The following is a 14,255-nucleotide window of genomic DNA, read 5'->3' as shown; positions in this document are numbered from 1 at the left end:
CGATGAAGGAATATAGAGTATTCCATCTACCAAACAGTATGAGTGCGATCAATGTATATAGGTATGAATGTATTTATTGGTGTGATTGTGTATCGAGTGTGTAGCTATATTTCGCTAGTGCTTCGGGCTGAAATGATCAAGTTATCGGATGCCCCTGTCAAAAAAAAAAAAAAAAAAAAGTCCGGCTGACATCTAATTGATTAATCGCAAGATTTTTTTATTCAAACCATTTAATTTACTAAACATAAAAACCAGGAAGAGGGAAGAGAATATATAATTTTTAATACTATAATATTTTTCTCTTATTTTCATCTAAATCTGCAAGTGTAACAAGGTGAGAAATATATGCGTCTACTTGAAGACACAAAAGAAAATTCACACATTAAATTTTACAAAAAATGGACAGTCACTTTTGGTCAATAGACAGTCAGAAAGGTTGTCGGACTGTAGAGCAAAAAGTGATATATTTTTCTTTATTTTTGTTTTTTAGTTAGGTAAAAGTTAATAATTAGTTTGTTTTATTAGTAAATATACAATGAGAGGTAAAAAAATGGCCACCCTATTTTTCTTAGTAATTACTCGCAATCGTTGTGATTTTTATATGCAATGTTATAAGCAATAATATTATAGGCATGCTGGTCACTGCTAACATTGAATTGAAACCCGTTCCAAGTATCCAGTAACGATCCTAGCTGTGTGGATTCTTGCATTGTCAGGCATAAAAATAAACCGGCGCCAATTAGTGCCATATAACAACCAGCTGCTTATAATTACACATCTTCAGTGTATCGCGCAGCTGTTAAACAAACCGATCGATGGAGATCAAGTTTGTCCGACCATCCTTACAAATGCCTGTCCGAACAATAATGTTACCACCATAGCTTTTCCGGGGTGAAAATATTGTGGAGATATATCGCTCTCTTGTTATTCCTCTCTCGGCCTTCAGAAGTCCTCAAACAAAACCTCCGCAAACAAGATTTAGACAAATTCATGTGATTTCTTGCGAAACTTCACCGAACATCCCTGCCTTCTCGCATGTAATTCAGCTTCTGAAACTCATTGCCTTACCGTATACTGACATTAACATTTCTAACTTGTTGCTTGATTTCAACAGTTGTAGAATGGTGATTACGGAGTACATCCTAAACAGTAAAACGATCATCTGAGAAGAGACGACGGCCACCTGATCCATTCTTGAGTATTCTCCAGTATCTTGATAGCGATGGAAGACTATTCCGTTGTCCTGGGGACGTTAACTATCGTACATACGCTTGATGTCTCTAAATGAGCTCTAAAAGATAAATTTTCTGTGGATCGTCGTGTCGATAGTCATGCTGAGTTGGAAGTCTCAGTAGTTGTACGGATACCTGGACAAGTTGGGCTGCAAAAGCAGTATCGATAGATGGCACCCAGAATGTCTAAACCGCAGAAGAAAATGTCCGGAATTCAGAGAAAGGTAACTTAATGTGCTCTGCTTAATCTAATTAATTAATCTGTCATTCATTAGTTCCATATAGAGAGCGAGTCGTATGAGACACCCGATATAATAATTGTGCAGGAGTCATCGAAACTTTGTGTCCCCAGTTCCGATTGTTTTGAGAAAAAAGGGATATTTGTGTATATATAGATTTTTTTTAAATTTCAGTTAATATTATTATTGTACGTATAAAAAGTTTGGTGGTAGATTTATTCTGTGTTGTTTCTTGAGATTGTATTTATAAAAGTGAATGTGTTTGTATTACAAGAGCCTTGACCGTACTTGATATTGCGCCATTGACCACCAATTAGGCTAGTTATTGTATGTGCAGTTGTTTATGTAAAGCAATAATATAATAGTTTATATATAATGATATCAAATACTACATAACTCTACTTGAGGGAACAAAAGAAAATTCCAGGGGCGACGGTTAGAATCGACCCCACGACCGCAGGGCTTAGGAGCCAAGAGTCTTTCTTAAAAATGTGTTTTGCTGAGGTTTACCTCTCTTTACATTTTTACCGCATTGCAGTTTTGATACACAACTATTTAGATTTTTTTATATTGGAATATTTTTTCAAACAAACGCGTACCGCTTTTCACTCTTTTTTTCACCAAAAGAGAGGTTATCCTTAAAAATGATCCATAATATAAAGAAGAGAATGTTATTTTTTTGGCTGTAAATTTCAGCTGGTCGAATAAAAGGATGGGTCTCTTTTATATGTGGAACTAAAAAAATTAAATCTCGTACTCAACCAATCGGAAATCCAAATATACGCCGGGTTTAGGAGGGATAATCCTATTTTAACGATGAGCTGATAACAATAGATAAAATAATCTTAATGTTCTTTGTTTTTCAAGTTATATATTTTTATTGCAGTCCATAATATATTGAGTCATTCTTTAGAAAAGAAGTACCTTACCGTTATAGATTTTCAAATGATGGCACTTACCTGAAACATAAAACAACACAATAAGTAATTTCAAAAATGTCGTATAAATTATGGCTATTTTAATTTTTAATTTAGAAAATAAATTTGGTTAAGGCGTCGTAGTTGCTGTTTTCCATCCCCAGCATTCCATAAATTTTGTGAACAACACGACACCATAGCCTGTTAGCAATACCATTCATGATGTAAAGGTTCGATATGAAAAGGTGCTAACATTAAATAAACAATAGAAATGATAAATGGTGAAGTGAATATGTCGTTCAATCTTTATAAATATATAAATATAAAAAGATAGTTCATACTCAAAGTTAGTTGTATTCAACGATCCGGATTTCAAGGCTCATCATCAGATTGAAGGAATTTACAATTAACTCGACATGAATTGTAAAAGTTTTTTTCAATATTTTTACAACTCATGTCGAGGGACGTGGTTGTAAATCCCTTCAACCTGATGATGTGCTATAAGCTTGAAATCCGGATCCTTGAAAACAACTAACGTTGAGTAGGAACTATCTTTTTATAAAGATAAAATAGGCAAGTTCTTGATTTAAGAAAAGGGGTAAGGCAAATATTATTTGTAAAAAAAACAAACATATTTTGTAAGTAAAATTTCAAGAACTTTTTTTCAAAAACATAAAGCAAAAGCTAAATTGCGGTATTGCCGCGTAGATGTTGATGATTAGGGTGTATATGTAGGTCAGGTATATTATTAAACATACAGAAGTTTGTAATAATTTGTAAACCTCATAAAAAAATTTCATTACACGCCTTCGCTATTGTGCCTTTTCTGGAATAAGCGGGGAGGGTGTAATTGTACAAATTAGGATGCTTTTTCACCTCCTGCACAAATGTTCGACGTCTCCAAGTGATACTAACCAGAAACACACAACTAGCTCGACTGAAGTACAATTGGACAAAAGTTGCGTCGCAGCTGCATCCATCGCGAGTCGACCTGTGTATTGACGGCCTTAAACCATTGATTGGTGTTTCTAAAAAAAGATAGATTACCTGATATCTGTTGTTTATGTTTACCATGATTGCTTGCAATTAATGAATGAATTGTAAAGCGATTGGTATTTACCATATTTAAATGAACATAATACATTATTTCAATTAATTAATCTTTATTGGTTGATGGTATTGGTTGAAATGAAAAAGTTAGTGTCACGAGCGGGAATCGAACCCACGACCTTCGGCTCAATACGCCGCTGCTCTAATCACTTGAGCTATCGGTCCACTTCGGTCCACTCGGACACTAGCCCCCCCTCTCACCCTACAACCATTCGAATTTTCCCTCCTTTTTGCCATATTAAATCTATTATATTTCGAGGTCCGATTGACCAAATAACTTCTTTCAATTAATTAATCTTTATGTAAGATATTGCTTGAAATGAAAAAGTTATGCACGAGCCCGGACCACGAAATACAACGGATTTAATAAGTAAAACTAAGTATAGCCGTGGCCGTTTCATTTGTCGCCGAGAATCGAATCCTGATTACACGACATTTGAAAAATGGCAAAATGGAGGGAAAATTCGAAAGGATATAGGTTGAGATGGAGAGTTGGAGTCCGAGAGTATCTAAGTTAGAGCAGGGGCGAATTGAGCCGAAGGTCGTGGGTTCGAATACCGCTCGTGACAATAACTTTTTCAGTTCGACCAATACCTTACATAAAGATTAATTAATTAATGAAAGAAGTTATTTGGTCAATCGGACCACGAAATAGAATGGATTAAACTGTGCTAACAATCTTATATCTAGAATCCTTTTGCTGTCTAATAAACAATATTGGGTAGAAGGTAACGAGAAAGCACTAAAGATCTTGAAGTTATGGCTATCCTCTTTCTTTGGTTGTAAAGCTAATTAATCAAATTCTCTTCTCGTCAAAGCATTCCCTCAAGAGAGTCCTAGGTAAAAACAGGTATGTCTAGGATTAATAAAAGCTTAACATTTGTTTCTGATATTAGAAATAAAGTGAGGATACTCATAAAAACAATGTACTTGATATAAATATTTATTTTAAGCTGGATTCTTCACAAAGTTAAAAAATTAAGATGATTAGTGTAACACGTCTAATGTTATTTATGGAGATCCATCTAAATTGTTAACCGGGTTGTCACAACACCGGGCACAATGTTGATTTTGAAAACATTGACGTGTTGCACAAAGAATCTTCAGACATAAGAAGGAAAGTAAAAGAGACTTTGTACATTAACGTGGAGGAGAACTCTTGTAATGCAGAATTATTTTCAAAAATATCCGTCCGGCCTATTCGGATTTGTTACAATTTGTAAGGGACAGTCACAGGTGAGATAACGTTATCACGTGACGTTCCCAATCTTGCAGCTGAGCAATTTTTGGTTAGAGATTTCGATTGTGTATGTATAAATTATTCAGAGTTAAACAATCCTGTTTTTCTTGTAATGTCATTTTACTACAAATTAAAAAACAAACAAAAGCAATATAGTAAGTAGATACCAAAAAGTGTGCCAAAAATTGGTAATTGTTTGTTTTTATAAAATAACTTATTAATTAATTGTTGTTTATTTGTTTGAAAAAATAGGACCTGATGAGGACCTTGAATCCCGGGTCGAAAGCTTGGAAAAGTTGGAATTTTGTTTTATTTTACTATTGATCATACATCAAATTTTAAAAAAAAGTATTAACATAGAAGGAACCAGAGCCAAGCCAGCCAGTTCATCATAAGCTAAACCTCCTGCCCATATCATTTCCATTGTTTTAAGCAGAGGTCCACCACGAACTAGTTTTAGAGATTTTCATGGGACATTTCATTAAGTATTGCTAGACTCCTCAAGAAAACGAGGAAAATCGAAAGATTCTGGCAAAAAGAAGAATGGAAGACTGAAAAATCATAAGCCCTGTGTTCATTTTCAGTCGTACTGTCTTTTGGACAGACCCAAATAAATTAATGAAATGGCACCGAGAAAAGTATTCAGATTTTTTCCGGTTCAGACGTTAAATTTGATATGGTTTGATGGAAAACGCGGAGTCTTCATCTCGTATTACTTTTTCTTCTAGATGGATATGATTCACTCAGGGCGAAATATTAATAAAACAAAAACAGAAGAACCCCTCCGACTTTTCTCAAAAGTTCTCCGGTTAACAATACAACCTTTCATAATTTTAAGATAAATCAAGGAAAGAAACTGGGAAATTCAACCGGGCCTTTATTTTATGCTTCTGAGCGGAATTAAAAACAGAAAATATTGAGACTTTTTCTCTCGATTTCTCCGAACTGTATATAGATTAAAATTAATTTTTGAAACGCGTCTGTTAATAACGTCATTGTTGCTCATAATTTCAGATAAACAGTATCACTGATTACATCATACTTTGAAAATAATCTACTTCCAAAGTGATAAAATATCAATTTCGATGAGATTTCCCGATTAAAAAATTGTAAACTGTGTGGGCGAAATGATCGTGGAATCTTTTCATTTAAAGGTTATTTTAAATGATTATCTTGTTCATTAAGATAGATACGTTAGTTTCATTTAGAAGGGTTAGGGATTAGAATCAAATAAAAACTGCCCATATTTGATTTCTTCAAATTAATCATTTTCTTTCAAAAATCTTTTAGTTCCGCAGTTTTTCTTTAGTTTTGCAAGGCGACTTTCATTCATCTTGTGAGCATCATCAGCCTTCGTTAAAACAAAACAGAATAGAAACACATAAACGGACTGTTCATTTCAAAATAAGACCATTGAAACAGTCATAGCCGACGCAATATATTCACCTTTCGTCGCCGGTTCCTTGTTGTCTTATTCCATGTATAACGAGTCACCCAACTTGATCCAGTTTTTTTCCCACAAAACAGGGTGTTACAGAGTGAAATGTCAATTCTGCTATTGTGGATTCACTAAATAAAACGTAGTTCAATGCCACCAGAACGAGGTTTCTATCTTGATGTTTTTTTTTTTTGAGATATTAACATTTTTGTGATTTTGATCTGAAATCTGCTGGAACTAAAAGCTTTTCGAATTTACCTAAACAATAATATATAAAGATTTATGAAGTTCCATAGCAAAAAGGTACAAACTTTAAAAGAAATCCATTATGTATAGTGGTATAATTGGCCAAATTTTATGTAATGTCTTGGTTGAAATGAAAAAGTTAGCGTCACGAGCGGGATTCGAACCCAACATAATAAGCCGCTGCTCTAACCTCTTGAGGCTTGAGGTATCGTGACTTCAATCCACTCGGACATCAACTTTCCATCTCAACCTACAACCTTACAAATTTTCCCTCCTTTTTGCCATTTTTCAAATGTCGTGTAATCAGGATTCGATTCTCGGCGACTTATAAAGTGGCCACGGAGAACTGTTAGTGAAGTTATACTTCGTTTATTTATTAAATCCACTATGTTTAGTGATCTGATTAACCATATTACTTATTTCAATTAATTATTCTTTTTATGTAAGATCTTGGTTGAAATGATAAAGTTGTGAACTTGAAAAAAAAAACTTTCAGCCGAAGGTCATTGTTCGAATCCCGCTCGTGGCACTAACTTTTTCATTTCAGCCAAGACCTTACATAAAAAGAATAATTAATTTAAAAGAAATCTTATTAAATTTTTAATAATTTTCCACTTTTATCAGCATACTTTAAAAGTTGGTCTTGTATTCCAGTCTATAGGTTTGTTAAAGACTCCAATCTAGCCGGAAGAAAACCATATTCACATCAGCATCATGCGAGTGAAAAGATTTGTATAAATCATTTCCTTCTTTCGTTCCATAACGCGAGATGTGTCCAATGTCTTGACTGATTTATGTCACGGGCTAAAAGAAGACTCGGGAATGAATTTATCACGGCGGACTCGCGAGGTGGTGGGCGTAAATCAGTTACTTTTTTCATCGTGACAAGACTGATGTTTTGTTATGTAAATCGCCTTTTCATGTGTTCCCTCCCGACGTCCCTCCTCGGAGAAAAACGAAAAAGAAAAAACACGCAGGTACAAAATTTAAAACAGAAATTTAATCTGGCCTTTATATGCATTTAAAACAGTTCTTAATACCCATTTTTTCACACAATATAAATTTTCTACCATAGCTCAAATACCAAAACCGAAAAAAACCAACAAATAACATTTTATTTTTAATATACCGGCCTACTTCACGAACCTTGTAATAAATTGTTATAAATTAATTTTAACAAACAATTTATTACATGGTTGTGCTCATAAAATTTAACTAACAATTTATTACATGGTTGTGCTCATAAAATTTAACTAACAATTTATTACATGGTTGTGCTCATAAAATTTAACTAACAATTTATTACAAGGTTTTGCTCAAAATAGTGCATTAAGAAAAAAAGTGGTATTGCGATTGTGATAGTGATTATTATGATACACGCTGTGTGACTGTACGTGACGTGCGCTTGACTGCATCGGGTAGCGTCGCATGGCGTTGCGTCGGGTAAGGGTGTTCTCCGTTTAAATCGCCGATTGACGTGCTTTCTTCCAACTGCATTGTGGAACAAAAAAATAGATTGTACAGAAGAAAGTGCAGTAGCAAAAGAAAAGAAAGTTCAGATCGATTTTTATTTAATAAACAATTGTTAAATATATGAAGTTTTGTTAGGCCAATATTTAGGAAAGAAATGAAAGGATCATAATAAATTGTTACATAAATTATGGTCAAAAGAACAACTCAATTACTTTCTATCATCATGACAAAATTGATTTTTTGTTTTTTATCTTTTTAAAGGGCCCTTTGACGCACATTCTTCGAACTGTATGGATGATCTGTAAAAATTAATTGTGGAGAAGAAAGTACAGTGGTCAAAAAAAGTCTAGGCCAATTTTTATTTTCTAAAAAATAGTTAAATATAGAAAAAAAGGTTTTTAGGTAAATATCTCAGTTATTAACTCACCCCTTGTCATCGCGATCTCTCCTCGACCATAACAAATTACATCATCGCTTGTTTCCGCGAGAATTCTTTCAACATCCCCGCATGAAAAGTGGAGAAATTTATTTTCGCCTGTTCACAAAAAGTAAGGACAAATTTGTTATTTTTGTCTCAAAAATCAATGATTTTTAAACAATAGATTTTTTTTAGTAAAATAGGAGGAAATGCAATTATGGTAAATACATCCGCGTTGTTCGGAAATAAAAGGAAATGGGTAAAACAAAGGTGAGGGCCTCCCAACCGAATCAGTTCTATGCTGGAGACAGCCAAATGTATCAGGCTTCGGCCACTTAAACAGCCAGATAGCCCAGTTCCCCTACATCCGGGAGATAAATGTAGTGAATTAGCACAATCATCAGTAATTAGTAATTCACGAGTGGTGTATTTGAAACAGTGCACGTTCAAGGAGTGTTTTGGAAGCCGGGACATATTTTCATGATTTTCGATTTGTCCCGATCCGAGGTACGTGCTCGTGTTTTTAAATCCCCCCTTTTCGTTGAAAATACCCTAGATGATTTCTGTTATCGCTACTGGGAAACACAAAGAATTGAAAAATGGCCCGTGAAACATGACTCATTTTTGATGTGCTGCTGTAACTATTTCCCTGTGGCCAATTTATTCTCAGTCTGAGCACGGCGCCAAAATGCTCTTGAAGTTTTGGAAATCTCCACTCTTCAAACAATATTATTGGTCGTTGACATGTGAGTATTCTTTAATAAGCCTTTTATTTTATCTATCATTGCTTTCAATAGAATTATCTTTTTTTAAGAAAAAAAATACAATGTGTTTTTTAAATTTTAATGACTTTATTATATTTTTTATAATCATAATTAATAAATAAAAAATGTATCAAATTTTCTAAATGTATTTTTTTAACGTAAAATTCGTAATGCAATGAACTAACAAAATAATTTTTTTTTATCGTATAACGAATTATAAACGCCAGCAATCTATTAGCATGAAATTGTATACAATCAAATTTACGTTTCTTTGCAATTTAATGATCTAATTTTTCAATTTTAAAATTTCTTTCACGAATATAGTATGTGAGTGTTCTGAGAATAATAGATACATGTTTTTAAAAAACAACCTTTTTGTTAAAACAATAACTGAATGAGTGAAGCAGTTGACAGAACGGAACAGCAGTGATAAAACAGGGAAATTTACAAATCAACAAAAACGAACACCGCACAGAGTAACCTAAGGTCTAATTTTGCATTTTAGCCATAGATTTTAATGTCAGAAATTATAAAAGAAACACTACTGATTAATACAGTTTTTATCAATCAATTCAGTGATCAATCCTCTCAAACAAGGAACACGTTTTCCCAATGCAATCTGCAATTTTTTATTATAACATACATTACAACATAATTTTCGGAAACTTACAGATATTTAAAACTACTTACATATTTACATTGAGTGGAGAAAATAATCAATATTAGTCTCCCACTACACTTCACGAGATAAACTTCACTAGTACTCCTGAGAAAGGAGGTCATGGGGCCATTTCCTCTTCAGTCTCCTGATGGGATTGTAAGAAGTGTTCTGTTGGATAAGACATTTGTCAAGATTATTGGAATGATGGAAGAGGTTATTGTGGACTTTGATAAATATTTGGAGGAATTAGGTAAAATTGGATGTTTAAGGTCTTAATTGAGGGTAACATTTGGAACAAAACTGTGATAATATTCTGGGTTAAAGGTCATGCAGATATTCATCATAACGAAACAGTGGATGCATTGGCGAAGGAGTCCTTCTGTATTTCATCAGTCGAAAATTCCTAAAACAGACGGTAAATTTTTTTCAACCAATTGTGTTCGAATCTACACAAGATTCGATTCTAACGAATTATTTCGATTCTATACAAGCTAAATATCCTGTTTAACATTCCATTAAAGAAGCAATAAGACATGGTAAAACTCGTTTTACCATAAATGACCATTGAACGCCGGGCTTTCATTTTTACGTAGTCGTACATTTTTTTCTACTTTCTTGGGAAATAAAAATATTTTTTTAAAAACTAATCCATTTACAGGGCGCGTATACTTTTTTTTTACAAAGAAGTGTTACAATGATATCACTCTATTCCATGTTTTACGCTAAAATTTTACGAGTATATCAAACAATCTACAGCTAAAAAGCTAGCTTTAGAAAAGCAATTCTTGAGATATGCCAACATGATGAAATAACTTCGTTACAGGTCGTAAGTTATTCCGGGAGTTGTTTAGATGCTTACCTTGGTGTTTTGCTACAGTCTTGTTTCTCTGACCAGATTTAAAGCTATCAGGAAACACTGTATGTCCCTTAATAGAAATGATAAATGATGGAGTGAGTGCGGTGTTCAATACTTTTTAAAAAGGATAGTTCCTACTCACAGTAACTTACTGTGAGTAGGAACTATCCTTTTTAAAAAGTACTGTATGTCCCTTTTTCTTTGTCTTTTGTCAATAAAGAATACAGCTCACCAACAGCTGGCGAGTACTATCGACCTTTATTCCCAAAGCTTAAAACAAAACCATGGTTTTCGTAAGGAGGCAGGCAAAAGGAATTCTATTCAATATTTTCAGAATGAAAACTAACCATGGCATGTGGAGGGGTTATATGCATAGAATTGGAATAAGCACTTTCTGCTGCGCCCAATATGCGACAGTCCATCAAATTCCAGTCATCAAATATTACAATGCCCAGAGTATGATAACGAGAGGAAACAGTTATTGGATGATTTGTATAGTGACCCGAGTGTATTTGGCCCAATAAGACTTGAAACGCTGTTGGCAATTAACAACAGTTTTTAAATCAATTAACATGTCATTTTAAGATCCTGGAGAAGGGGGAAAACCTACTAAAATAATGAAGATAATACTTTAAAAAATCATATGGTAATATTTCCAAAGGAAAAAGCCAAAAAGAAGGGAAAACACATTTGACAGATAATATTGGTATTCACGATCTTTGTGTTAACCTGTTAAGTCTGTTAGGTTCTGCTACATCGAGAAAAATTATGACGTAGACTTGTAAGAATCGGCTAGTTAACATTTGCTCGATCTAACAGGCCAGAGCCAATGTTAGGTGTTAGGTCGAAAATGTAGACACATTTCTATCCGTTAGGGCGTAGGTAACCAACATGGCAGCCATGAATTTAACAGATGTTTTTTTGTTTACACGTGTTTTTATTCTTAAATACGCATTAATTAATTCAGACCAAAATATTTCTCTTGTTAATTTCTGGCCTGTCCTTATATTCTCATTCATAAAAGATATATCCCCCATCCTATAAAGTTGTAGGTTGTTAGCCGTTAGGATATAAGTTAAAGCATAGAAACCCCCTAACCAGATCTCATCCTACTGACCTATTAGCCTGCTTCCCGCAATGTCCAAAATCCTAGAACGACGCCTTTTAAAACGCTTAATACCAATCCTAGACACATATAAAATCATTCCCTCTCACCAATTCGGTTTCCTTCCTCAACATCCAGCAATGTTTTAGAGTAGTCGACACCATCTCATCGGCCCTAGAAAAAAAGGAGTATTGCCTGGGCACGTTCTTAGACATAGCACAGGGTTTCAACAGTGTCTGGTATCCAGGCATACGTTTTAAACTTAAGCTTCCTACCCTCTCATTATTACCTTTCTTTGAAATCCTAACTAACAGATCGCTGTTTCAGAGTGAGGTGCAGCAACGAATTCTCGGAAATCAAACAGATACAGCCGGTGTACCGCAAGGTAGTATCCTTGGTCCTATCCTATATATCATTTATACTGGTGACCTACCAATACATCATGACACTATTATCACCACCTACGCGGACGACACCGCAATCCTATCCTCTAACTCGAATTTTATCGAAGCTACCTCCAGCATCCAGGAACACCTTGAGCTTATCGAAGACTGTTTTAAAAATGTAGGACAAGACTGAACGAAGAAAAATGCACTCTGTGCATTTTTATGCTTGGAAAAGCAGTCATTCTACATGCCAGCAGCAAAGAGATTCTCTACACAAGGCATAGAAACAGCAATGTAATACAAGGCTTGGACTACAACGAAAACTTCTAAGACCGAAATCGACTTTGACAATTAAGACAAAGTTAACATTGTACTTTACTAAGACATACGGAGTGGAACTGTGGAATACTGCCAAGCCTTCCAATATCCAGCGCATCCAGTCCTTCCAATCGAAAGTCCTTAGACTAAACGTCAAAGCACCTTATTATGTCACTAACCTCACTATCCACAATGACCTCATCATCCCTTTTGTAAACGAACTCATTCGATCCAGATTTCAAATTTCCACATGAACCTTTCGAACCATCCTAACCATACTGCTGGACGGTGGCCTCGGGACCTCCTTGACACCTAATCACACACATTGAGTGCCAGCAATGGCTGGCTCCTCAAAGCATGTGTTCTACCGGTGCAGTGCTGGCATTAGTGCGAGTGTTGTGCTGTGTGATATATTAATCATGTGTACATATTTGTATAGTATAATGATTAATTTTCCGTTTTTTACTAACTACTGGCATTTCACAATTTAACACAAAAGAAACCAAAACAAATAACAACAAGCCTTCAAGGACTGTTATAGCTTTATTTTGGTTCTACGAATCGCCGAGCGCAGCATTGCAGAAAAATTAACGTTTAACATGCTAAGAAAAGAAGGGGGCGTTCACGATCTTCCAGAACATTTCTCTATTCGAGTGAACATGAGTTAACGTCTTACAAACATCGTGAATACCGCTGTTATGTAACGTTTTTAATCGATCTTGGGACTTCAGATTGAAAAGATATGATACGTTGGATATTGGAAGGATTAGCGGTTCCCCACAATTCTATTTCGAAAATACGAATCGGATTTTTGTAAATTGTTTTTCGTCGATGGATTGGATTTTTGTCCTATGTAGAGTAGGCCGTCTTTTTAGGTCTTCTCGTCGTCGTATATGCTGACTCCATGTTAAGCCTGCGTCTAGGTGAAACCGAACTTATCAAAAAACAGGCGGATTTGAGGACTTGAAACATGGCTGTAGTAGATTGTCAGAGGAGATTTGCTACGGAGTGTAAATGTGACAAAGACGCACTTCCTTTCATTCAATTTCACTTTTCATTGTCTACACCAACCGTCTATAAATATGACATGTCAATGCAGGATCGGAGTTAGAGGTACAGTTGCGCATCGGCAAAAGATCAAGGATAGTAGTGCGAACACCTGCAGTATAAAGGAATTTTGTTTGATTGCCCTGCGTAGTCTTAAACACGTCGTACAGTAAAGTTCGTAAAGAACAGCTCAGTTAGATAAGGGTGGAGGTAAGTAGAGGGTATTTGGAAATATACGCTTTAATTTGTACAGGAGACCCAATGTGCGAATGTGGCTTCCGTCCTCATCATTCCACGATCCAGCAAGGTTTCACAGTTGTTGAGGACAAAAAGGGTTGTGTCCGTTCTCGGATTTGGTTTCTGATACGGTCTGGCACCTACGCATCCTTTATACACTTAAACACTTCCTACTGATTATTACCTTATTCTGGAATCCTATATAACTGACTGATACTTCAGAGGAAAGTGCGGCAACAGAATTTAGATGATTATTTTATGAATTAAAATGTGCAGGTATAGGGGAATTCCGCTATAAATATTGAACTAAAATAGATAGCAATAATCAATTTTTTATCGTTTTACGTGATTGAACGAACGAAGTCGACGGTATTGATAATTTTATACTGCCTTGTTGAACACTATTTTGTAATAAAACTATTTTAAATTTAAAAATAAATAAGTGGCAGCAAAATTAAGTTAGCTTATTAGAACGCTGGAGTATTCAATTTTATATATATATATATATATATATATATATATATATATATTACGAATATAGGAATTCAGTTTGTGAATATTGGCAATT

At 34.7% G+C, this 14,255-nt stretch overlaps 2 protein-coding genes and 1 long non-coding RNA gene across 4 annotated transcripts in view; 2 read left to right on the top strand and 1 right to left on the bottom strand.

Moving 5' to 3' along the window:
• The window catches only part of LOC112127381, a 683,298-nt gene that overhangs the window by 316,661 nt on the left and 352,382 nt on the right, over positions 1 to 14,255 (bottom strand). The gene's annotated exons all lie outside the window — the stretch shown is intronic.
• Positions 741 to 1,603, top strand: LOC106671866. Its single transcript, XR_001341183.2, has 3 exons — positions 741 to 1,037; positions 1,115 to 1,456; positions 1,508 to 1,603. It is a non-coding gene; the product is annotated as an uncharacterized LOC106671866 (long non-coding RNA).
• Positions 8,637 to 14,255, top strand: part of LOC106671578 (facilitated trehalose transporter Tret1-like) — a 10,796-nt gene continuing 5,177 nt past the window's right edge. The window contains exons 1-2 of one of the 2 annotated variants that reach the window (XM_014402555.2): positions 8,985 to 9,059; positions 12,027 to 12,084. Coding sequence is in view for 1 of the 2 variants with exons in the window: in XM_014402511.2 (XP_014257997.1) it covers positions 9,002 to 9,059 (58 nt within the window). In the remaining variant the exon portion in view is untranslated. Of the gene's footprint in view, positions 9,060 to 12,026; positions 12,085 to 14,255 lie in introns of both variants that reach the window. The other variant, XM_014402511.2, reaches the window with a different exon arrangement.

Source organism: Cimex lectularius, unplaced genomic scaffold (assembly GCF_000648675.2).
Source record: "Cimex lectularius strain Harlan isolate CLEC.00 unplaced genomic scaffold, Clec_2.1 scaffold1, whole genome shotgun sequence".
NCBI lineage: Eukaryota > Metazoa > Arthropoda > Insecta > Hemiptera > Cimicidae > Cimex > Cimex lectularius.
Note: the sequence above shows the minus strand (reverse complement) of the source record. Positions and strands in the feature narration are given on the sequence as shown.